Below are 25,310 nucleotides of genomic sequence, written 5' to 3' on the forward strand. Positions count from 1 at the left end.
GCACTTTGGTCAGTCTTGGTTGTTTTTAAATGTGCTTTATAAATAAACTTGACTTGACTACTCTGGTTGACCTGCCCCACCGATTGGAGGGTGCATCGAAATGCACCAAAAAAGACATGGATGAAACAAATCCAGGATGATTTCAAGGCCCTTCAACTTGACCTCGAGCAGGCAAGAACCATCGCCTTAGATCGAAAAGCGTGGAAGATAATCGTTGGTCAAGCAGGAGAACCTGCGGCACCTACAGCAGCGTACTGGTTGCGCGGCCGACGACCACCGCCGCTCGTCGCCCACTAAACGACAAGAATTGGTTTAAAACTGAGCAGGCTGCTTCTAAGTTCAATATAGTTTTGGACCTAGTGACTTTAAACTGTACTTCCAGCGGGGGAGCTGTCCCCAGGGAGGGGCCGCTTGCCCCTCCCTTTCTTCCCTCCCCATCCTCAGCTGCCTCCCTATTCCCGCTCTACGAATTTGCGTGTCATCCTTGCGCAGGGGCCATGCTAATCTTCTCTGTATCGTATCCAATTTAGCGTATACGCTTGCCGAAGCAAGCGCGTCCCCTTCTGGCCACCTGTGCCTCAATTTTATTCTGCAGCCTAGACATCAAAATTACTCACACTCTCACATAACACATAAATATAGGGCCTTGGGGGTGGGCACGTTTTACAGCATCCAGAGGATGGTCGGTGTACTCCAACCCACCTCTGGCGCTGGTGCCCTACCCTCAATTTTAAATGCATTTAGACACTAAGGGTTTTTGGGAGGAGCCGTGCTGCTCTCTGAGAGGAAGCAAGTACCATGCTCTCCTGAGTTTTAAATGCACTTTAGAACAGCACACAGCAACACTACATATGAGCGGGCGTAGGGAGGTTTGAGGTCTTCACTCACCCCGGTTCTGTTAGCCGTCAGGGCTGGGGGGCTGGGAGGAGGTGCTGGCCGTCAGACTGGGGTCTGGAATGCGGGGCCTCCCTGCTACTGCAGATAAGGTGGTCCGCTTGCCTCCACCCCAGAGAGAAGGGTTACATCTCCTGGGTCTAGGTGCGGCTTGCCCCTCTGGGAGCGGGGGTACCTGGACCTGGGATATCAAGGTCAAGGTCAAGGTCAAGGTTCTTTATTTGTCACATGCATAGTTATACAAGTATAACACACAGTGAAATGTAGCCTGACACGCTCCTCAACATGTGCAAAAAAATTGGGGGGGGTGTAGAGGAAAAACATTATATATATATATATATATATATATATATATATATATATATATATATATATATATATATATATATATATATATATATATATATATGCAGTATATACATTGGGTGAATGTGCAGTAGTAGCAGTAGCTATACTGCTATCTACTATAGTAGATATAGAGTATGTTTGGGGAGTGCGACTGTCTGTGCAGTGTCTATTTGTGTCTGTCTACACGTTGGGTGAGTGCCGAGTATTTGGTTGTGCATATGGGGTGGGAATGCACGTCTGTGTCCGCGTGTGCCTGTTCGTCTGTGTCTATATGTCAGGTTGGGTCTTAGACTCAACCTCTCTGGGTACATCTCAGGCCTTCTAAAGTACGGAGGCCTATCTCCCCTCACCACACTCCCTGCCGGTGGCTGATGCCCTCAGACGTTGGTGTGTTGGTGGTCCTTGTCGTCTGGGCGCTCATGTATGTACCGGCTCACTCCTGGTGGCTGATTGGCGGGGCCGGGCACCTGTGGCCCGGCTGGGCTCCTTCCGGGGGACGGGATGCCCTCAGGCCTCTGGCCTCTGGGCCTGAAGCTCGGTCCTCTCTGGCACAGCTGGCTGCCGGCAGAGCCCGCGGGCACGCCACTGCAACCCCCTCTGGCCTCTGCTCCGTAGCTGCGGGGTGACCTCTCGTTTGGGGCTCTACTCAGTACTCAGCTCTTCCCAGGAGGGTGGCACGGTCCCCCCCCCCCCCCCCCCCCCCCCCTTTGGTGGTCCTCCTCGGGTCCTTGTACTCTGGGGCCTCTGGATATCTGGGGCCTGGATCTCCTCCATACCTGCTTCATACCCTGGAGGACGGGGCTGTGGCTCCCCACACTCCCTAGCAGATCGTTACATGGAGAAACCTTTGGAATACAAGCATGTTGATCCACACAGGTATGCACACAGGTGTACACACGGGTATTCACAGACGCGGACTACACCTCTCTTGGCTGCTGCCTCAAAGCACATTGTGCGCTGTCTATCTTGCGTGCTGCACAATACCGTTTAATATTTAGTATCTACTGTTATCTACTGCTAGCTAGTTTATTGTGATGGTGCTGGGTTTTTTTTTTTATCATGTTGCTCTTTGTTGTTTGCTTTCTCTTCTGTTTTTTTTTCTCCATACAGGTGATCCAGGTGTTTTGTTTGTTTGTTTTTTCTTTCTTCCCCCCTTTCTCACCATCTCTTCTCCCCTTTGGTTTTCTTTCTCTCCCTCTCTTTCTTTCATTCTTTCTCCCTGTCCTATCCCCCAGTCATGTCTGTCCCGTTTGTAGCAACCGAAAATAAAATAAATTCATAATTATAATAAAGGTCAATCAAATGGACCAATATGGCAAGGCCATGATGATCCACTTGGTAAAATAAATCCGCTTGGCATCTTTCTTGGCCTTAAGACAACAATTCTGATGGCTAAAGATCCAAATGGGACACAAAAAAAAATAAAATAAAATAAAATAAACTGTACTTCCAGTTTTTGTATTGTGTGTTCTAGATCGAGTTGTTCTTTCATTGATGCCTTTTTTTTGCGCTGTGGTGTATGATACAATACTACCCCTAAGACAGGCTTTGGCAGTGGACTCTGAATTCAACGGGGAGGCAGTGCAACTGTATAAGCAACAGTGTTACATGAGAGTACTTAGATGTTTTTGTCAGAAGCCTTGCTGCAGCATTTTGGACAATCTGCAGACGCTCCAGGGAGTTTTTGTTTAGACATGTAAACAGTGAATTACTGTAGTTTAATTGTGATGAAATGAATGCATGAATAACAATCTCCAGTTCAGTATGAGATACTATAGGGCTCAATTTAGAAATGTTTCTTAAATGATAGAAGCAGGACCGAACCAGAGATTTAACGTTGACATCCAGGGTAAGAGCAGAATCAAAGGTTACCCCAAGGTTCCTGATAGACGATTTCACAAATATTGAAAGAGGACCAACAGCATTCATTAATGAATTGAATTTTGTTGAAGGGAATTTTGTTCGCTCAAATTAAACTTCTCTTTGCTCAAAATAATTTTCTCCTCAAAATGCAACATTTGCACTTGCAATTTTTAATTAGTGTTTTTTTTTTATTATTTTTAAGTGCGCTCAGAATAGAGGCACAAAAATTATGCCATAGTGTTTGTTACAGAATAAATATATATTCTTAGTGCTTATTTTTTGTTTATATTGTTTTATAGAGGCCAGTGTAGAAAAACGTCACTGAGTTATAATGTGAGCTAAAGGTCACAGAGTACTGTGTAAGACAGGAAACTCTGCACGCTTTGTGCACCGTTGCAAAAGAACAGGTAGACAGGAAGTGAAACTAGGCAGAGGGTACTGCAGAGTTGTTTTGATCGAAACTGTGTGTGACGTATGACAGAACTATATTATATGCATTTGGCTTGTAATGCTTTAGATTTGCTCAGAATTTTGCCTGAGCACATCCCTTTCCGGAAATAATTCTTGAATAAAAATAATAATTATTTTTGACCACACTGAGTCGGGTTTTCTCTGTTCAGTTCAGGGGATAAAAGAATCGGGTTTAATATGTTACTCCAACTTTAATCTGGGCTTCACACAACTCAACTCACAAGGTGGCAAAAACCCAAAAACATTACCCTTGTTGCTGGGTGTAAGTGGAGCCCCCTGGTGGTCTGTGACAAGTTTTGCTTTAGCAATAAACATTTTCTTGTTCTTCATCTCCCACTTAGCGTCTAGTTTCAAAAACATGTAACTTTCTGTATTTAGAAAGTTACATGTTACATTTGTGCTGCTACTTGGATGGACGCACAATCTAGGATGAACATGGTGATCATAACAATCACGCTATGTTCACATCTGCAAATCAGATGTAAAAGTCTGGGAATGCTTTGCCTACTGAACATAACAGCCTCACTCTGAGTCTAAACAGGAGAAATGAATATTTTCATGTTGGCAGCTATGAGGGGAGTGACAGAAATACAAATCCAGCTCTGACTCAGAGAGGGGATCATATCAACATCAGTGTGTCTACAGAAAACTCCAGAGTGAGGGTAGAAGTCTTTTCTTTCTCTTATTAGAGGACACATTTGTGCAAAGAGTCTAAAGTAAAGATGCTGTGGAGTCTGTTGTTCATCACTTTGATTGGTAAGTGGATCATTTGATGTTCCTGCCTGGCACAGTGATGTTTCAATGATCGTTATAAAGAATGGAAAAGTAGTAATTCACTCATTCTTACATCGTTCTCTGAAACTTCACAGAAAGATCAACTCAACAGGATCCAGGTAAGAGTGCATTTCTAATCAGTTTCTTCAGGTTATATCGAAAAGTATGATGGTGCTTCTGTTGTGAATATACTTATTTGTAAAGGAAATAATATCCTATTTCTCAATTCATTTATTTATGCATCACAGTAGACGTCGCATCTGTGGGAAAATGTTTCATGTGGGGATTTTCTGTTGGACCAAAGCAATATTACAAATATCTGTATAAATATGTTATAAATGTAAATTTATATTGAATTATGTTATTAGGATACATGATCCCTGTGATTATAAACATGCAGTCATTGGTGTGTGGGTGTGAGTGGATTATATTAAACTGGGTCATCCTTCGGGATGTTTTTAGAGTCAAATTATAAAATTTCATTAATTCTGATGAATTTTTATTTGCTAAAGACAGTGTTGGGAAGGTTCTGAACCGTAGTAAAGGGACATCTGGCTAATACATTGGGTTCCGTGTCGGGCTTGTAGCCGAAAAATAGCTTTACTTTGTTGTCTGGGTCAAGTTTGAGACAGAGAGAGGTGTTAAAAGGCTGCTCCAAAGGAACTTATTGTTTCGGAGGAAAACACGAACACAGTGTACAGTAGATAATATTTTGTATTTTAAATACGTAACGGCGGTACATGTATTTCATTACTCCCCAACACTGGCTAACGGCATAACTATTCAACATTAACTGCAATGTAATGTAGTGATGCTGCTTGGGAATAATCTGCATGCGTGTGTGTGTGTGTGTGTGTGTGTGTGTGTGTGTGTGTGTAGTGGTTTTTGATATGGTCAAGGCGGCATCATGGCATGGCAAAAAAAGAAGTTGCTCGTACCCATTCTGCCTTGACATCATGCTAGCAAATTTTGGGGATTGCATAGTCACTGACCGTTTTCTATTGCCCATTTCTGAAGTATTCTTACCACTGACATTGCTTTTTTTTATTTTTTAACTTTACTTTCTGTTACATCATCAGGATGTAGTCCAGGCTGGGAAACTATCAAACTGGATGACAAAGTGGCATTTCAGTCTTCAGTCTACACAGATAAGAATGGTGTCAAATTCAGTGCTGACAGAGCTTTTGATGGGAATATCTTGATATCTGCTCACACTGCACAAGAGACCAACTCCTGGTGGACAGTTGACTTATTGGGTCTATGGGAAATTTCCTGCATCACAATTTACAACACAAATCAAGACAATGTTGATCTAAGAGGCGCTCACATCCTCATCGGGAACTCATCTGAGAGAAATCCTGCTGACACCACAGAGTAATACCTTCATCTTACTTTGAATCATTCTGTTCTCAGTCAGTCCAATATTTTTAGATGGTGTCCATGAATAATTTCAAGGATTTTAATAACCAAGAACAAAATATTGGAGTTTTTTCTGGTTCTAAAACACTTTGATTATTATGCTTGTAGTGAAATTTGTATGTCACAGTGACTGTAGAGAAACCTCTGTGGTTTGATTTTGCTGATTGAATGTAAATGATAGATGTCACAGCTGATATACTGAGAGGCTGATGATGTACAAGTTAGAAAACACCTGCAAACAAGCAAAACAAAAGCAAATGAGGAAAATATTTTCAACATTTTCTATCACATTAAAGTGAGAAAATGAGAACTGAATAGAGAAAAATGTTGTCAAACATAAAATTCAACCAAACACTTAAATGTCTTTAAATACAGTAACACTGTCATGGTCCTGAGTCTGAGGACTCAGTGTTTTGTGTTTCCTTATGCTTTTGTTCATTCCAAATGTGTATTCTGTTGTGATTTTTGCCATTTGTTAGGTTTCTGTTCCTTGCCTGCCTGCTCCCACTTCTCTGTGTTCCCTCTGTCTGTCCATGGTGTTATTGTGTCTGCTCATGAGTCTGCCTGTCAAGTTCAGTGTCCTGTCTGGTTCTCTGTGTCTGTTAAGTTTCCTGTTTTATTCTGAAAGTTCATGTCTCATGTCAGTGTGTTCAGTTTTACCTCTCCCCTGTCTCGTTAGGTCTTATTTCTCCCAGCTGTGTCCCCCTTCTGTCTCTAACTCCTTGATGACTCCCTCAGTGTATTTAAGCCCAGTGTGTCTTTGTGTCAGCGTCGTGTCGTTAACGTCTGTTCACCCTCACTTGCTGCGTGTTTAGGATTTCCAGTCCTCCTGCATCTCTGTTTAGAGTTTTGTTTGCTTTTGTGAGTTTTATTTTATCTTGATGTTCTGCTCCAGCAATAAAGCTGCATTTTCTGTTTAAACCTCGTGTCCTGAGAATTCTGCATTTTGGGTCCACCACTCTTGCCTGCCTGCCACACAGCCGACCATGACAAACACAGAGAACCCTGTATCAGTTCTATCAGATGAAATAGGAGGTCTAATATGGTGTGATGTGGTTTGGAGTAATAATCACGTATATGTGAAGAATATAAAAATCTTTATTTATTCTCATTTTCCTTTGTTGTTTATTTGTAGGTGTTTTCCTTCTTTCTAAAATGTTCTCAGACAGCAGCTCACATTTATTATCCAGCTGTTCGACTGTCTCCACTGTTTACAGCATGATTTAATCAAACAGAGCCAGAAACTCTTTCTGTACATCTGTCCAACCTTTTGTCTTTGTTTACAGGTGTGCAACAATCAACACAACTACTAGAGGAGAAACTAAAACATTTAACTGTGAAAATGGAACAAAGTGGGGGCGTTATGTAACTGTGTACAAAAACACATCTGGGTTTTTAATTCTGTGTGAGGTGACGATGAAAGGCAGAAAAAAAGGTACAATAAAACATTCTTACCCACTAAGTTAACTGGTCAGTCAGTAGAGTCAATATAAATGTGTAAATGTTGACAGTAAGAATTATGTGCTTGGATTAACGCAGCATGTTAGACACTCAGAAACACTGTTTGGTTTGATGCTTCTAAGTTTCATTTTCTTGATGTTTTTCCTTTTAGAGCCCTTTAAACTGATTAAAGAGAACAAGACATGGGCAGACGCCCGGTACCACTGCAGAGAGGAACACATGCATCTGGTTTCCATCCTTGATAACGAGACCCAGGTCTGGGTTGGGTTGGCGGCTCAGAAGGCTGACACTCCCTTTGTCTGGCTGGGTCTTCAATACATCTGTGGCTTCGACTTCTGGATCTGGGTCAACGATCAGTGTGTATTTTTTGATCAGTGGGCTCCAAATGAGACAAGAACAGCAGTCTGTGGCATGAACACTGCCATGAATAAAGGTGGGAACCATTTGTGGTACAAGAAGTCTGTTTATGATAAATATAATTTCATCTGTGCAGTGTAAGAAGATCCATGGGTTGGTTTTGTTTATTCAGTTAGACAGGTGTCAGTAGTGGCTTGTTGGGTTCTAGCAAACTTTCCTCTAATAAATCAAAGGTGATGGGTTCAGGCTCAGTGTAGCAGGAAGATAAACAGTGGAGAAATTAAGCAGAACTTTTCTATTAACACTCAGAAAGATGTTATTGTTTATTTTTAACAATCTTCTACAGCCTATTTAACTGTCTTCACTGCCTCCTTTGTGTGTCGGAAGTTACATTTAGGACAAGCTTCTGCTGCATGTATTTTGATATGATGGTTATGTGAATCAATAATTAGTTATCTTTTCCCTTAATTTAAAACATGATTTATTAATGTCTGTCATGTGTGAACCTGTTGTAAAAATAAAACTGCAAATGGAGCACAAATGTTTGTCAATTCATTTTTTTTCATCTCACCACATCATCACGCCACCTGGTGGATGGGTGATCTGGAGACCCAACTTTGTGAACACATTAACTCCTTCATTAAGGAAGCTGAGTAGCTGCTGGATCATGGCAAAAGTAAGGACATGCACTTCACTGGCAGTGACTGACTGAGCAGCATCCTCTAACAGCTTTGTGTAGTAAATTTGTTTCTCTCTGCAGTGGTTTTGTCACAGTGCTGCTCTGGATACTGAAGCAGAAAGTTTACAAGTTCAGAGGTGAGCTGGCTGTGAGACAAGGAAACTATCAGGTACTGTCACTCATTCAATTTAGTCTGTGCTCTCTTATATCAAACACTTCATGAAAAAACATCCAGCTTAGTTAACTGGTACTTTTATAGCTGATAAACAAGTGTCCATTCATGACCATCAGTTTACATTTTTATCAGCAGCATCAGTGTTTGAATATTTCCCCGAGTCTTGATCCTAGTTTGCTCATTTCCATGTTTCCTACCCAACAAGTTGTCTCATTAAAAAGGACATTTCTGTCATTTCATTTCACACAGCCAAAGTGCACAGATGTAGTCAGCACTGTGTTACATTGTGTTTTTATTGAAAGTTAAGAAGAACTTGACAAATTTTCTTTCACCTTTATTTTGTCATTTAATTTGCCTTTAAGACCTACAAAATGTAATTTTTCAGGTTTTTTTGTATTTAAAGTTGCTCTTGTCACAAGGCTTACATTCCAGACAGTTTGGATTAAATTGGCTCCTTTTTATAAACCAACAGTTTTTCTCTCTTTGATCTTGGTGATGTCAGAGGACCTGATCCCAGAGAAGATGAGGGAGGACTACCAGGATGGGGAGAGCCTGACCAGTGTCTCTTTGCACATCTTCAGACAGCGCTGGTGGAACAAGATCTTACTGACAGGCGTGTTAGAGACTGACGGGCACAATATCCTCATGCTGCAGTGTTGACTGTTTACAAAGGTGAACACAGACAGGAAGGAAGTGAAGAACCAGCTGAAGATGGTTCAGACAAAGAGCATAGTGACTAAGCCATCACTATTTCAATAACTATACAGCAGTGACTCTTTTTTGCATTAAACCATGAAACAAAGTGAATTATTTTAACTGCTTCATGTTCTGCTTCACATGTTGCTTGTGGTTGTTAGTTTAAACACAGTATTTCTATATTTCTGATTAAAAAAAAGTCTGTTTCAGATGCTGTTTGTATCAGACAAGCTGTTCTGAGCATTATGCAGATAATAAAATCTCTCAGGACAGTGTAGGCTTGTTGTTTGTTCTCTTCACGTTAGTGGCAACAGATTAACTCCTCACATCGCTCCACTCAACATCAACCTTAGCAGATGTTTAATAACAGAAAGCACTTTCGTGAGTGTGTGTAGCGGCTGTAAAATTACCCCAAATGTTCTACTTTAACACACCTTTCAGGATTAAAGACATGTAACAGATTACACGTTGTCATGAAGTTATATTTTATTTTAACAAAAATACGCAGATACAGCTGCTGGACTTGTAGCAATAATAAGCTCATCTCTTGGTCTAGTATAATTTCAAGAGGTTTACATTAAAATATCACCCAAGCTCAGTGAAACTTATGAGGATATTGTGTTGTTTTTATAGCTGCAGCTCCTGTGTGTCTGTGGGTGGATAAATGTGACCAATATAGAGTTAGCTAAACGTTCTGTTTAGACTGAACCCTGCTGTCTGTCTCTCGTTCATACTCTTGCTTCTTCTCAGTGGTGTATTCATGCTGCTCTGTAAAGGCCCCCAGCCAGCCATCTGTCCCATCCTATGGGGGGTCCTGAAGGAGCTGTGACGCTCCATAGGATGATTCTGGGGGCTCCAGTTGAGCCTCCAAAGGGGATTAGGCTGCTGGAAAGCGTGGGACTGAAGATTAATCTGGGCTGCTGTACCTGGAAGAAAGAGCTTTGGGTCTTTCTGAAGCTGAGGCCTAAGATGAGCTCCTGTTGAAGCTGGAAGCTCTTTGATAGTTTGTGGTTGGAGCTGGGGCTGGTAGTACCTCTGTGGCTGAGCCTGCCTCCTGGTTTCTAGAAAGGAGAATTTGGTTTGCACACCAGGTGTGTGTCCTCTTAGAGGTGTAAAAAGAAACTGATGAGTGGTGTTTGCTTGTTTGTGTTGTGTTGTAGGAGGAGGGTGGAGTTTGGGATTATCATGTTGAAGTTCCGGTTTGGGTTTGAAACTGTGTGAGGAGCTCCGCTGTCCTCTCTGTGTGTTCAGGTCTGCAGCAGTCCTCAGAGGGTTTGTGTTTCTGTTCCTCTGCTGAAAGAAGAGCCCTTCGGTAGCCACGTCTGCAGGATCAAGATTTGAATTCTTCAAAGGTGTTTCACAGAGTACAGTCCTGTGCTGTCTGTGTGTCGGGGACACAGTGTGCAGAGGGTCTGACTCTTGAATCGCTGCATTCTTTTCAGCTGTAGTGCTGATGTAGTGGGTATGATCAGGCAGGTTTAGGTGGCTCTGAATCTGGTATTCGCTCTTCTCTTTTTCATTATGCCTTGTGTGTCCAGATTCCATTGTATATTTGGGCTTTTCCACAGATTTACTCTGCACCTCACGCTCCATTTCTGGTTGAATCAAAGGCTTCGGGTACAGCTGCAGAGGTTTTCTTTGGATTTGTGTACCAGTGTCTGCTCTGTGCTGAGGTTGGTTATCCCCCCGGCTGCTCACCAGTGCTGGGCTCTGGGGTTTATGTAGAACTGTCCCAGCTGCTTTTGTCTGAGTGTTTTCAGCATCTTTATTCCAGTCCCACTGAAGACCTGTCTGGTTTGATGTCTGCTTACTGATACCAGTATCGCTATGAAGAGCCGCATGTGATGTGGCGTGTCGGCAAAGAGTGTGGGGCACAGTGATAAAGGTGACAAAGCCGGTGACGGGTTTGGAGCTGGAGTGCAGCCTGTGAAATTCCTGCAGGAAACATGTGACTGCGCTGCCCTTTAACAGAACAGCAAGACTCCGATGGACCTGCCAGGACAACCAGGAGAAGCTGAAGGGATCACACGATCACACACACACACGGTTACTAATTGTACAACAGAAAATTTAAGAGAATACATACAAAAATTGTTGATAATGATGATGTTCCTGCATGTTTATACCTGTATGAACCAGTCAGCACTTCAGTCCAGTCACTGATGATAAAACTCTCTGCAATCTGACCTTTCAGCTTCCTGCCTGTCTTTGCACAGTAGGTCTGTCCATAGACGCTGTGTACTGACAGTTTCTGTGCACACACACACAATTATTTAACACAAACTGTATCATTTGTATTTTTATTGCTGTATCATTGATGGATGTAGATGTTTATCTTGACAAACATATCATTTGTTTACTGATTGTCATAAGCAGTCTTTTAAGCAGCAACTTCCAGGGCTAAGAAAACAAATCCTAATTTGGAAGTGATAATTGTGGTACCTGCCTAGACTACAGATTACTGAGTTAAAATGCCCATCCCAGAACAACAGGGATGGGCATCAGCCATTTTTGTTACATGATCCAGTGGCAGCAGCGTGTTTTAGGAAAAGTCCCTTAAAGATCAAATGCTGGCTCATGAAAGAAGAAAACATCACATCAGACAAAAAAGAAAACAGCATGGTCATCATATAGAGCTCGGTGAAGGTGCTTTCCATGTACAGTGTTTGCTTGTGCTGTACTGTTGCATCAGAGATACTGTGGTTCTCTGGCAGGCTTGATTTAAGGTTGCATGGTTACAAGATAAAAAAAGAACAAGATATAAAGCATGTATATGGATACTTAACGTTTTTACTCTTGATTTCTTCAGAAGAGTGCTGCAATTTGAAGGTAGTGAGAAAGAGAATGACGAGTGGACTCACAGGAAAGTTTTTACTGTCGAGTTTGAGGTCCTGCCACATGCTAACAAACAGGTTCAGGTTCAGCTGGTCCAACAGCAGATGTACAGACACGTTTCTCTTCTTGCTCGCCTCCAGAAGATCGCAAAGCAGCTCCACGTCACTGAAGCTGTCCACCACTATAGCCAGGGCCTATAGACACGTGGTTATGAGTTACTGAGGAATCACTTTACCAAACACCTGCAGTCACAGAGATCACTCACACTGCCTCAGCTCACAAGATCCAGCACTGGGTTTTTATTTCACATGCGCGGGTATGCATGCTATATTCCTTTTTACATGTACAAACATACACAAAGAAACACACAGACACATCCAGGCATACCAGTTTAGCCTTTCTGATGAACTGCCTAACCAGGTCTTTCATGCCAGCTGCTCTGCAGTCTGAGGGGAAGAAAACTTGAATCATCTGTTTAACCAACACAGGACCGCTCGATTTCACGTCTATGAAAAGGAGCAAAAGAAAACTATAAACAGCAGTGAATTGCAACAGAAAGCTCAAAAATACATTGCCCCCAAAATGTGCACTGACCTACAGAGGATTTAAACACTTTTACAAAATATTTAGTACTCCATTAGTACCTTTCAGCTGACACTGACCTGACTCTGCCAGAGTACAGTCACTGTCTGCTGACACTTCAGAGCACTGTGTGGGAGAGTTTGAGCCAGCAGATAAACTCTCCAACTCTTTGCCATCATCATGCTGCTCACTAGGATCATCTGCATGAGACAGAAAACCATTTAAAGCAACTCAACCTGGGATAATGGGAACATTAAAGATGCACGGAAATATTTCTAACCTGTGTGACTATCCCTCCCATTCTTCAGGATGTAATTCTTCTCTGGCTCTGACAGAAAGTCCACTTCTCCCTCTGCTCTCAACACCTCGTGGTAATCCTCCAAGCCCCGGCTGAGCAGACAGTCCGCTGCAAGACGAGCGCTCTCGTTGTGGCTCAGGTCCACTGTGGAGCTGCTAGATATGAAATTATAGGAGGAGGAAGGGATGCGGAGGTCTTGGAGACGTCGCCTTACCTTCCCCAGCGGCTTGGACGTCCTGTACCACAGCGCAGACACACTGTTGGAGGCATCCATGGATACAAAGCCTTATTTTCAGGTTAGAGAAAAGTTAGCATGCTGACGTTACAGCTCTGGAAATCAGTTTCTCTAAGAGAGATCTACTGATTCAGACATGCAGACAGGTAAAGAGAGAAAGGTAGATCCACCCCTGCTGAGGGCAAGATGGTTTCCTAAAACATAATGAGAAGTGACAGGTGAAAAGTGAGTCAGTCAGACTGTGGGTGTAAGACAGTGACCTTCAAGTGTGTAACTGTGAAGGTAAAGATAAAGAAATTTACAGGAAATGATGCAAAGATAGAATAAAAATATTAGCCTGTAAAATTTGAGACATCATTCAAAGAAATTCTGCTTTTAGATGCGATTCTGTGGCTCCAATACCTCCCTGTTTGTGCTTTTGTTTGTTAATTAACTTTGGCAGTGACAACAGGGCAGTGCATGCTTTGCAGTTTCCTTCCCATGGCCTGTGACAGAGTGATGCAGAGCAGGTGAGCACAGATAAAACATGGGTGGAGAGATAGAAAGCAGTGAGTGACAGGAATGGAGATCGCTGCCAGTTCAGCTCATGTCAAATAACACCTGGATGCTCACAAGACCAAAAGTGATGACAGTTAATGCCACACCCAGACAGTGAGAAGAGGCCCATAGGTCAGTGTTTTTGCACTTCTGCTTTGGTAGAGTCTAATCTCTAACTCTAATCAAATCATAAATCCTCTCATCTAAATTATAACCCAACCTAAATGCATTCTGAATACAGAAAAGTGTGACTGCAGATATTTAAATTAAACTTTGTTTTTTAAAAATACATGACTCTGATAAAGAAAGTCATAATGACACAAAGATCAATGCAGATTTTTAAATGTTTTTATGCAAATAGATTTTAAATAAAGCAAATACAAAATACATTAAAGTAAAAAAGGACTCATGTAAGAACTGCACATCTGTTAAAAACATGACAGCAAATTTAAACAGTTTATTCTTCACTATGGACTCTGCAGAAGAAGCGTGTGAGTCCGTTACACACAGTACCGAGAGTATGTCAGATGGTCTTACACACTGCTTAAAGAAAAATAGTCAAAGCTGGTTTTTGAGAGAACCACCCAAACATTACAGGTTGATGCGAGCAACAATGTGCACATGACACGAAGCACAAACAAAGCCAGAAACTGAAATAAACTGTTTCTGTTCTCGACTTGTGTTTTGCTAAAACATGAGTTTTCATGAGGATGAAGAGTGGAAGCTGTTTGACTGCATTTGTACTTTAAGGTGGAGGGATGGATGGCAAAAACATTCTTTGGAAGCAGTTAGCTCATCGGTCTGATTCACTGTCCGTCTGTTCCAGAGGTCTCGAGATAAGAATATGTTTCTGTGACTCTGTGAAGCCAGAGTTTGAGGGAGTTGTGGTCACTGGGAGGACAGTGTGTGGACAGACTGTGAGGAGGCAGAGCTGCCCTCTTTGGCTCTTGCTGCCAGCTTCTGTCTCAGTTCTCTGATTTCCTTCAGCAGTTCTCTCTCACTGCTGTCCAGCTGGGCCCGACCTCGGTCCAGTGAGACTGACAGGAAAAGAAAGAAAGGATTACTGATACAAAAACACATTTGACAAAGGAGGATAGAAGGAAGGCAGCTTCACAGTTTGTAGTTGTGCTCCAACACTTGACAGATTAGTAACAGATTATTATAATCAGATTATAATCGTGCGGTGGTTACAATAGATCATTACTTGAAATACTACCCAGCTTTGGTAAACCGATGGGGAAATACATTTTGCCACTTAATTTTTAAAAAACATGGTGATAACAAGGACTTACAGTTGGTGGAGGTGCTCTCTGAGGGTGAGCTGCTGTTCAGACACAACACCTGACTTCCTGCTGGTCTCGCAGTGGTGAAGGAGTTAGTCCTGACAGGAGTGACGGCACCGTGTCTGTGTAGAGGGTCTCTACTCAAACACGGTGACCTTATCCTCGTCTGCCCCTCACCATCTGATAAACAATAAATACACTGAGATGAGTCTGAATAATAGACTGTGTGTGTGTCTGTGTGTGGCAGTGAGGCGGTAATACCTGTAAATGCTGAAGGGCATGGTTGGTGATGATCCTGTAGCAGAGCTCTGAGAGTCATCACCTCATCCCACTGCAAATTAACAAGCAGTCATTCTTTAAATGAACAATGCTCACATTACATCAGATGATGATGATAACAATAAACTGGGATCACAAAGATTTGTCTTAAGGTCTCACATAAAAGCCCAATAAAAACTCATATATTCTGTCACTTTTCAAGCCGACACATAATAAAAATCAGGGCTGCAGCAAACAGTTATTTTAGTAATCAAGAATTCCACTGGTTATAAATAATATATAAGCACTCTCAAGTACAGTAATGTCAAATAAAGCATACATGCAATCTAAACTAAGGCATAAAATAAAATTCCCATTACTCTATTTTCTTGAAGGGGGGACTTTCTGACATTAGGAGGCAAAAAGAGACTGGATAGATTTGGTGTGTGCTCGTGTGCCCTGTGCTGTGATACCAAGTCGTTGTTATGATGTTTTTAATAATAATTCAGTGTCCAGCCTAACAGCCCAAGGTCAGTGGCTTTTTACTGGTATATGTACATTTTATCGGGCTTTATAAAAATCTTTTATTTTTATTTTATGTTTATTTTTATTTTACTTTATAGAATTATAATCTAAAACAAAATATTTTATTTCTCTATAAATCTGAAAAACAAAAGCCTTGAAATAAATATGGTCTAGTACACCCCATGCCGCCCCTCCCCCATTAATCAGTACTTCAAGTTTTACTCAAGTTTGTAACACAAGTGTATGTACTTCTTAAATGCAGAATGTCTGTATTTTTGCCAGCTCTGCATGTTGTTCTCACCTTCCTTCCTGCCACATCTCCCACAGTGTCCGTCTCTGTCAGTCCCTCTCTCGTCCTGTCCTGCCCAGAGTCCGCCTGCTGCAGGCGTTCCCTCACCTCCCTCCAGTCTGACTCCAGGCCCAGCTGACCTGCCCCTCCGAGGAACTCCTCCCGGCTCTGTGTGTGTGTTTGTGGAGAAATATGATTTAGGTGACTCTACTGCTCCTGTTGAAAAGCCAGATGGACACACGACTTCATGTTTGACAATTACACTGGAATTTGTAACTAGCCTGCATGTCTTCCTCAGCGTTACGCAGCAGCTCTGTGCAACTCTTTCCCTCTCTTTCCGCCGGCCTCGTTCTCCTCTCCACTTGCTCCTCGTCCTCTCGTCCTGCACGCTCCTGCTCTTTCAACAAACGCTGGGACAGTGGTGGAAAAACCATGAAAGAAAAGCAGCAAAACTGATTAGACAGTGGAACTTTTAATAACAGTCACAGTGCTGGGAATTATATAAACATCTGTGAAACCACATTTCACAAGACTTTACCCAAAGCGTAACAGGTCTCATGCTTGAGTGATCTTAATTGAGCATTTAACTGGAAGCTGTAACTGTTTTGGCTATAACCAAAACTTGGTTCGTGAAACACATTTTACTTAGAAATTGTTTTCCAGGTTAATGAGAGTCACTATTGGAAAGAAATGTACTAACACAAAGGGAAGAAGTGCAGAGTGAAGGAGGTGAGGCTGGTAGGGAGTCAGGAGGGTGTTTGTCACCTGTTCAAGTTGTTTCCTTTGAACCTCCATCTCCATCTGTCTGACCTCGAGATCCTGGACTGCTGCAGCTGTCTCCTGGTCATAAAGAGTCATCTGCAGCACAAAATATCAACAAGCACATAAATCTCTGTGACAATACACTGAGTCATTTTGGTGTTCCGGTCCATTACAGGATTTATAATGTGCTAAACTTCCACTATATGAACCAGATTACTAACATAGTGAAGTGTACACATACACATCTAAACATTAACATCCATCCATCCGCTTATCCTTTTCAGGGTCGCGGGGGGTGCTGGAGCCTATCCCAGCTGTCATAGGGCGAGAGGCGGGGTACACCCTGGACAGGTCACCAGTCTGTCACAGGGCTAACACACCTATGGGCAATTTGGATTTATCAATTAACAATTTGGATTTATCAATTAACTTGGACTGTGGGAGGAAGCCGGAGTACCTGGGGAGAACCCACGCAAACACGAGGAGAACATGCAAACTCCACACAGAAAGACCCTGCTGGCCTGATGGTGGGATTGAACTCAGGACCTTCTTGCTGTGCGGCAACAGTGCTAACCACTGTGCCACCGTGCTGCCACGTGCTAAACATTACCATCCACAATACACAGAAGAGATAAATCATTGAAACTTGAAATCTACCAGTATATATGTTTTATGTGTAACTTGCTGCATTTACCTTCCTGCTGATCTCCTGGTCTAGTCTTTGTAACTGTGAGGCTCTCAGGTCCTGCTGGTGTTTGAGAAAGCGTCTTCTGGTTGTGTCCAGCAGCTCTAACTCCTTCACCTTGAGCTCTCTCTTCATGGCGGCCAACCTGAACAACACAGCACAGTGTCACCAACCCATTCTCTGAACTCCCGTCATTCATTTAAGTCATACTTCATTTTCAAAGGTGCAACGTGTACTTTGCCCTCTGCTGTGTCAGTCTCTCCTCTTCCTGTGACAGAATGTTTCTGCGCTGTTCTTCTGCTTTCTGCAGCAGCTCCTAAAACAGATTCAATTAAAACAGTAAAAACTGATTCCCTTTATTTCCACTTTATTTTAAGTGTTTGTTTGTGTTGAACGCCGCACAGTCTGAGGATTACAGTAATATACTCCTTTCAGAATTTGGAAAAATTAATCTACCTGTTGTGCATAAAAGGCCTCCTCTTCAGCCTGGCGACGTAAAAAATCTGCACGCATTGCTGACACCTCCTGCCTGAACACACACTTACATGTTATGCCTTCTTCCTCCCTCCTTATATTAAGTTTTAATATTTACTATTACAAAAAACTTTTTTTTCTTTCTTTATTATTGTTTTGTTTTAATCTCACCTCTCTCTGAGATACTCCATCTCCTGCAGTCGTATCTTCTCCTTCTCCCTGCTTTGGTATTCCACTATGAATTCTGGGTAATGATTGAACACAGGGTACTGGCCTTTGGTCAGTGGTGTAAAGTCAGAGAGCATGGCCCTGGGATGGATGTCAGCTGGTGTGCTGCTCATGAGTCGGTAGGCCTCCTTTACCATTGCTCCAACATCCAGGTTGTTACGATGGTGGAAGAAATACTACAGAAGAGGAGAGACAGAAAAGTTCATTATGTGTCAAAATTTGTGTTCTCCTGGATTAGATTAGATGAGAAAAAATTATGGGAAAAGTACCTCAAAGTCTTGCTTCTGTGAGCAGAGGAGGAGAGGCTCACGGCAACAGATGATGTAAGCCACACAGGCCATCAGCAGAAATGATGGATGGTTGGAGAAAATGTTGTCAAACAGTTTCAGCCACTCATCCCGAGTCAGAACCTCTGAGAAGAAGGTCTCCAGCAGGGGCCACACGAAGAGCTAGAGCAAGCGGGGAGAAGTGTCATAAAAGTGCAGAGAACGTGTGATCCCACTGAGCGCGTGCAATTTTATGGCACATTATCTGACAGCCTCTCTGTGGTTCTGCAGCTTCTGTTACCTGCGAAGTAACGCCACAGTCCACCAGGTGCTGCAGCAGCTCCTTGTCATGATGAGCCAGGACATTCTCTGCCATGTTCAGGATATTCAGTGGAGGGTTGGGGAAATACTCAAACCAGTGCTGGCACCAGTTCACTGCACAACCAAACAACTGAATCAGCAGAGATTCCTGTGAAAGGTTCAGGTTGACTAAAAGAAAAGAGGACTTTTGCATCTGGATCAAATTTATATAGCAATCAGAAGTGTCTGTACACTCTAAGCAGCAGTGTATTTTGACCTCATGCTTGTAGCAGTACCATTCTCAGACTGATCAAGTTTTCAAATGTTTGCCGATGTAATATTGCAAAAACACACAGCGATGATGGAGCTCTGTAAGAAAATACCTATGACAGTGGCCACCACTTCGAAGCAGAGCATCGGATTGTTCTGGAAGAGCTTGACAAAAGGAAAAGCTACCAGAGGAAGGTATTCCACCTCTCCAAAGATGGCTGCCCAGTGAGCTAAAGCAGACAACACCCTGTGAAGAAGACAAAACAAGCAGTCACAATGTTTTTGGGTCCAACTATGCTGTATGCTCATTAAACATACAAATCTGGCGGTGGTGGTTCTTGAGTTAACCCATTAGTGCCCTTTTACACACGGAGGAAAAGTTCCTGTTAAGGTTTCAACATCGAGTCTTCTATAGTTTTCTTGACAGTAAAACTGGGTCAAGATGGACTGAGAGACACCAACACTTGTGTAAGTTTTTGATTTGCCTTTTTGTCCTGTCTCGCACTCTCTTTTCTTTCCCCTCACCCCCAACAGGTTGCGGAGGATGGGAGTTTTTCCTTCCCATTGTCGCCAAGTGTTTGCGTGATTGTTAAGGTTTCTTTCAAATAGGTACTCTATCTTTACCCTCCAAAATAAAGGGCCTCGAGGTGACTGTTGTTGTGACCTGGTTCTAAATAATTAACACTGCATTGAATTGGATTATATGCGTGAGTGTGAGCACCTCTGCAGTCCTCTCAGCAGTTTGTGACTTTTGATGGGGTATTTCTCATGCAGAGTGAGGAAGGCTGAATGTAGGCCTTTGTCTGTCAGACTGCTGTATGCTGCATGATTCTCTGGCAGGCACAGCAAGGACCGCCACACAAACATTCTGCAATGCAAATATAGAAAATTACTTATTATTTTTCTACATGCATGCCTAAATCTTCCTGGTGAAAGTTGTGTTTACCTGTATTTAGCTGGGTATTCTCCAAATGCCTTTAGCAGAGCCACCAGTCTCTTCTTATTTAAACCAGCTGGAAGTTCATTCTGTTCACAAAGAAACTAAATTCAAAACAACCCTTTAGCTTACACAGTCATTACATCCACAAAATGATGTGTGTTCTAGCAGTTTACCTCTTTATCCTCAGCTGTAGTCCCAGCAGGAGGTCTAAGGGTCTTCACTTGTGTGCGTCTGCCTGAACTCTTGGTTGGTCTTTGAACAGCCTCTGACCTTACCTTGACCTTTAGGTTTGAAAAGTCCTGATCAGCTTCACCACCAGAGACTACTGCCACCTGAGAGGGAGGCGGCTGTGGAGAGTGCCAGGGTAAAACAAACAATCAAACACACACACGCGCACACACAAAATTTCCAATCAAGACATGTGGTAACTTTTGGTATGAACCCTATTCATCACATTCTTGCTTGTCACCTTGTTTAATTCCTGCGTGAGACTCTGGACGCTGTAGATATTGACGCTTCCATTATCCATGATCGCCACAATGTGTCGGCCGTTAGGGCTTACTGCCACTGTAGTGATGGATTCATCATGGGAACCCACGTGAAAGAGAAGCTTGCATGTGTGAATGTGGATGAACCGCATCACACCATCCTGGCTCAACACACCCAGTGTCTATAAGACATTAAAGTTATAACCAAAAAGGAAACTGAGAAATTCAGAGGAAATGTACAAATTAACAGCATATAGCCATATTAGTTACATGCCAGTTAATTTTCTCTTCAATGTACAAGATATGAGATTATCTTAAAAAAAAATCTACTTGAGGAATAATTTTTGAGAACGTTATTTTTAACATGAAAACAAGAAAACTGGAAAAAACCTAAACCCTTCTGGTAGTGCTGTTTGTACCTGGCTGGCTCCTCCGTCGAAGCTGTCGGGCAGGAATTCCAGCTGTCTGACAGTTCGAACCTGCGTGGGCATCTGAATCACCCTGAGCAGCTGTTTGGTGTCCAGACACCACAGGTGCAGCAGGTTGGAGCGCCCACCTGCTGCAAGGCTCTTACCGTCACTGCCAACACAGCACAAGTATGCATTAGTTAGAGACTTTTGTAAGGGGCTGTTAATGAGTGGCTGTGAGATGAGAGACCCACCGTGTGACAGCAAAGGCCTTGTAGAAGATTCTGGGTCCACAATCGGGAACAGGGAGCTGGTATTTGCAGAAAAGTGTGTCACTCTCCCACGCAAAGATGGAATCATCACTGAAACAGCTGAGGATGGTGTTGCTGAGAGGCAAGAAAAACACCTGCAATGCAAACAACACCTGACGTGGTCAGTCTACAGTGTGGATGTCCATTCATTTATATCAAATTAGTGCGTCTCGACCTATAGCACCTAGAACAAGCTCCAGCTCACCTGCAACCATTAATTGCCTAAGCAGAAGAAAATGGATGGATAGTTTGCAGAGCATGTCTGCATGCTCACCCTCTGTATGCCTACAGACTGCCTGATGTTGAGCTTTCTCTTCCTTTGGAACGTGTCCAGGTCCCAGAGCTGCGCTGTGTCTGAGGATGTGGTGATTGCATAGCGGCCTGAGCTGTGGACGGAGATGGATGAGACTGCTCCCTCGTGACCTCGCATCCAACTCACCAGCTGCTTAGTGTCTATGTAATTAACCAGAACAAGTTAATTTGTAGTTCAAAAGAAGAACCAAATTACACATTTTGGATTAAAATGACCAGCTGCTACTGGGAGAAATGAAAAAACCCGCAGAGTGCTGGCTGGCTGTGGTTACAATAAAGAAAATCCTTTAAAATTTTTTTGTTAAGAATAAAATTACAATTCAATTTTATTTATATAGCGCCAAATCACAACAACAATCACCTCAAGGCGCTTTATATTGTACGGTAGACCCTACAATAATTCCGTACAATGAACTACAAATGAAAAACTAAGCAGCACTTTATGTGTGAGGACGTACCTTTGTCGAAGCATTTAATAGTGTAGTCAGCCAAAGCCACGAGGAACTCTGTAGTCCTGCGGAGGCTAAATGCCAAAGAAGTGCACGCCTGTCCTGTTTTCTGCACCAGCCGAAATCTATCAATAAAATAAAATCAAATAAATTTCAAAAGCATCAAAGGTTTTAAGACTCCATTCTGAATATATTTAATATTCTAATTCAAAGGAAGAACATTTATGAATCAAACAATCCTGGTTGATAAAAGTAAATCCTAAACAATACAGAATTCTGTACATTTATATACTAAATAACCAAGTGTCCCTCATAGCCACACACCTGTTTCTACTGATGTCAAAAACATAAATGTTGCCATGGTGATCCCCAGCCAGGAAGGAATCACCAGTGGTGTCGAAGGCCACGTGGAGGAAACGCACCGTCTTGGCCTGCTGAGCAGTGCGGACCACAGTCACTAACACACTGAAAAAGGCAAACAAGGCACCTCATCAGAGACAAAATAGTGTCTGAGTGAATCATCGCTGCTCCCTAGTGGTCACCTAGGAAAAGATCTACTACGATCTCTCTGCACCTGTCTGCATTAACCACCTGAGGTCTTACTTACACAGGTGTGGGATATGAGCTATGTTAACATTACCTTAGGAATAGAACAATTTCTCACTGGCACAGATTCTTTATAAAAGAACTGAAATCGAAATCAAATTTCATCTCTGGGCTCCTTGATGGTGGTGTGAGAGAATGTTAGAAAGAAAATGAGTGAATAGATCATTCTTGCATTATTTAATATTTTCTAAAAACAATAACCTAAAAATGAATGATTAGCAACAAGGATTCGACCTAAATGAAAAGAACAAAATTTGCTTGTTACTAAGTATTATACAAATTTTGCATAAATTTCGTTCACAGCAAAATATGATCAACTAGCACGAGACATTCAAAGCATGTTTTCTGTAAGAGAAAGAATTTAACTACATAATTTAACAACCCCAAGATGATATCTGACGACCTCCTATGAACCCTTAATGACGAGTTATGACACGTTAGTCAAAGATGTGGCGTGACGACCATGTGATGTTTCCAGTTTTTTTCAAGGGCAGCTGCAGAGGCAGAGACCACCCTCTTTAACTTCTGATGCACACTCACTCGTTCTGTTCTACAACCAAATATGACAGGAAGCAACAAAAGACCTCCAAGGTTTTACTCCTAGTAGGGTTTCAAGGAGTAAAGAGTTAAAGGTTTTTGCAACTTGAAAACAGTCACTGTGCGTACTACAAGAAAATATTTTTGTGTTTCTGTGTGTGGAGTGAAACTAGAACTGAAGCAATGTGCAAAGATAAAGCAGTTCAGAAACAGGTATAAAGATAAGGTTTTCGTTAGGTATAAGAAAGAGAGAGATGTTTGAATGTCAATAAATGTCTCTGGTTAATTAGTTAGAATTCCAGGTTTATTCATTTTTTGCAATCAACACACCAAAATTGGAGGTATTTGGATTTTGTATTTCACACAGTGTATGTAAATGCAAGTAAAAGTGAAATTATAAATATGTATATTGTTGTTATTGAGGTTAATATCAATAAAGAGGCAGGATAAACAATAATGGATTTACTGGCAAAGAGTCGGGTTAAATAAGTGTGCACTTCTTCCCACTCTTTTGGATATGTCAACTAAGTCAGCCAAAGTGAAGCAGTGTATTTTGCATGACTTTCTGTGTACTGCTTCCATGTTCAAAAGAAACTGAACTAAACAGCAAACAAATAAATGCCAGGTCTCTCTTGGAAATGAGATTTTTAATCTCAATGAGTTTTTTACCTGGATAAATAAAGGACTAATAATAAATAATTGCCATAGACAATTTCATCCATGTCTCATCCACGGATGTTTGATTGGGGTGAAATTTGGGGTGAGGTCACAGTGCACTAGTCGCAACATTTTTATATTCATGAAGCCAGTCAGAGACTTGTGAAGAAGATTTTCATTTATTTATTCAAAATTTCCTTTAATTTGATTCACATTCAAACATAAATCATTTGTAAATCTGCGATTTGCTAGAACTACAGTTAAAGTTTCATAGTTTTCTAGGATTACTGCTGCCTTAATGAACTAGTAAAACATAACTAATTCTTTGATTGCAATTAGTAAATAAAATAACTCATCACAACAGTAGTAACGAATCAGTATTCGTTATGTAAATACCAACAGACAGCAAAAATACTTAAAGTAAGAGTGCCAAAATACAGCAATCACGGGAATACAGACTGACAACTTAGAGCGCTATGTGTAATAAAGATGCCCCGCATGTAAATGAGTCCGTGCAGCATCAGCTGCTGACAGTCTGAGAAACTAAAGAAGACTTTTGTGAAAATTAAACCTACCTCTTCCCCGGTGTTGGTTTTCGATGCCAGATTTTACCCTCCTCTTTGTTCCCAATGTCCGTCACCTCCATTTTCAAAAAAGTCCACACAGTTCAGGAGGTAAATTTACAAAACACCGCTTGAGTTAACTTAATGTCACTATGAAATAGCATGGCTTCCCCGCTAGCAGGTTAGCCGGCTAATCTTTTTACAGGCGGGGTAAACAGCGGCAAATTTAAAAGAGTAACATTGACGAAGTGCGGTAATGAGAGAAACCGTTAATGCCCTCGATTAAGGCTTAGCAATGTAATTCAGATTTAAGTAGTGCCCTAAAGGTTTAGCTGACCCCCTACGAACAGGTTGTATTCACTTGTTATTGTTTTGTTTATTTTATTGGTTGGGTTTAAGAACAGTTATTTTGTCGCCCAAAATTGACGAAATACGGCAGAAGGCGTGGCCAAGGAACATGAACGCGAGGTTTTTTTTCCACCCCTGTAGATTTCTTTTTCCACAAGACCCAGAAAAAAGTGAATATTAAGTAAATTTTTATTTAAAAATAAAATTGAAAAAATAAATACGTGACGTTTATTTATGTATTAGTGTATATTTGTTTATTTTATATATTTATTCATACATTCATCTACATCCACACAATAAAGCTCCGAGTTTTTCAGTTATTCTTTTTATTATCATAAGTTTTCTTATCTCATATGTCAGACCTCCAAAAGCCATTCTAATACTTAAGTATGTAAGTAAAATATCCAAATCCTTCACCCACTTCTTTAAAGGCAGAGTGAAAGATAAAAGGTAAACTCCAGCAACTGAACCCTGAACTGAACTGATAATTAATTACGATTAACTGATCGCCACCACTTTTTTAAAAAGCATTATTTCGTGCCCAGTTCTCTTCTTGTGGTCTGTTTTTAGATCTCCACAGGGGGCTGCGAGAACGGCGTCGTTCGGCACGCCTCTTTGTGTTGCTGGCTGCCTCTGGATGGTCAAGTGAGCGTGTTTGCAAATTTCACAGGAAGTGCAATAAAATGTAAGGCAAACAAGATATTGTTAGATACTGAAAACACATCCGG

At 41.8% G+C, this 25,310-nt stretch overlaps 3 protein-coding genes and 1 non-coding gene across 7 annotated transcripts; 1 reads left to right on the forward strand and 3 right to left on the reverse strand.

Moving 5' to 3' along the window:
• Nucleotides 1-446: 446 nt before the first annotated feature.
• Nucleotides 447-553, reverse strand: LOC113032888 (U6 spliceosomal RNA). Its single transcript, XR_003273960.1, has one exon. It is a non-coding gene; the product is annotated as a U6 spliceosomal RNA (small nuclear RNA).
• Nucleotides 554-1,373: 820 nt separating this feature from the next.
• Nucleotides 1,374-10,334, forward strand: LOC113032082 (fucolectin-7-like). The gene is made up of 7 exons (XM_026184745.2): nt 1,374-4,332; nt 4,446-4,469; nt 5,430-5,724; nt 7,056-7,204; nt 7,382-8,263; nt 8,348-8,435; nt 8,914-10,334. Exons 1-5 carry the CDS (start codon nt 4,299-4,301, stop codon nt 7,726-7,728), a joined length of 849 nt encoding a protein of 282 aa, XP_026040530.2. The 5' UTR covers nt 1,374-4,298; the 3' UTR covers nt 7,729-8,263; nt 8,348-8,435; nt 8,914-10,334.
• Nucleotides 9,606-13,817, reverse strand: fam83a (family with sequence similarity 83 member A). Of its 3 annotated transcripts, none has more exons than XM_080307825.1 (6): nt 12,835-13,787; nt 12,617-12,754; nt 12,360-12,478; nt 11,999-12,166; nt 11,264-11,388; nt 9,606-11,151 (listed from the first exon to the last, which is right to left on the reverse strand). In XM_080307825.1, the coding sequence occupies exons 1-6, from the start codon at nt 13,124-13,126 to the stop codon at nt 9,819-9,821; spliced, it is 2,175 nt and encodes a 724-aa protein (XP_080163951.1). In that variant the 5' UTR covers nt 13,127-13,787; the 3' UTR covers nt 9,606-9,818. The 3 variants fall into 3 exon arrangements, with proteins under 3 accessions (XP_080163951.1, XP_026041637.1, XP_080163952.1); XM_026185852.2 differs by having other exon boundaries at nt 12,635-12,754; nt 12,835-13,786; XM_080307826.1 differs by having other exon boundaries at nt 10,956-11,129; nt 12,835-13,817.
• Nucleotides 13,818-13,956: 139 nt separating this feature from the next.
• tbc1d31 (TBC1 domain family, member 31) lies at nt 13,957-25,224 on the reverse strand. 2 transcript variants are annotated; one of them, XM_026185103.2, is made up of 23 exons: nt 24,247-25,224; nt 22,196-22,336; nt 21,881-21,996; nt 21,385-21,563; nt 21,054-21,205; nt 20,812-20,971; nt 20,374-20,574; nt 20,078-20,251; nt 19,911-19,990; nt 19,686-19,832; nt 19,078-19,211; nt 18,696-18,829; nt 18,398-18,577; nt 18,072-18,304; nt 17,883-17,955; nt 17,663-17,742; nt 17,436-17,571; nt 16,745-16,837; nt 16,261-16,389; nt 15,992-16,147; nt 15,169-15,238; nt 14,917-15,087; nt 13,957-14,661 (listed from the first exon to the last, which is right to left on the reverse strand). In XM_026185103.2, the coding sequence occupies exons 1-23, from the start codon at nt 24,315-24,317 to the stop codon at nt 14,513-14,515; spliced, it is 3,159 nt and encodes a 1,052-aa protein (XP_026040888.2). In that variant the 5' UTR covers nt 24,318-25,224; the 3' UTR covers nt 13,957-14,512. The 2 variants fall into 2 exon arrangements, with proteins under 2 accessions (XP_026040888.2, XP_026040887.2); XM_026185102.2 differs by having other exon boundaries at nt 19,911-20,005.
• Nucleotides 25,225-25,310: the final 86 nt, after the last annotated feature.

This window comes from Astatotilapia calliptera, chromosome 11 (genome assembly GCF_964374335.1).
Source record: "Astatotilapia calliptera chromosome 11, fAstCal68.1, whole genome shotgun sequence".
In the NCBI taxonomy this organism is placed as follows: Eukaryota; Metazoa; Chordata; class Actinopteri; order Cichliformes; family Cichlidae; genus Astatotilapia; species Astatotilapia calliptera.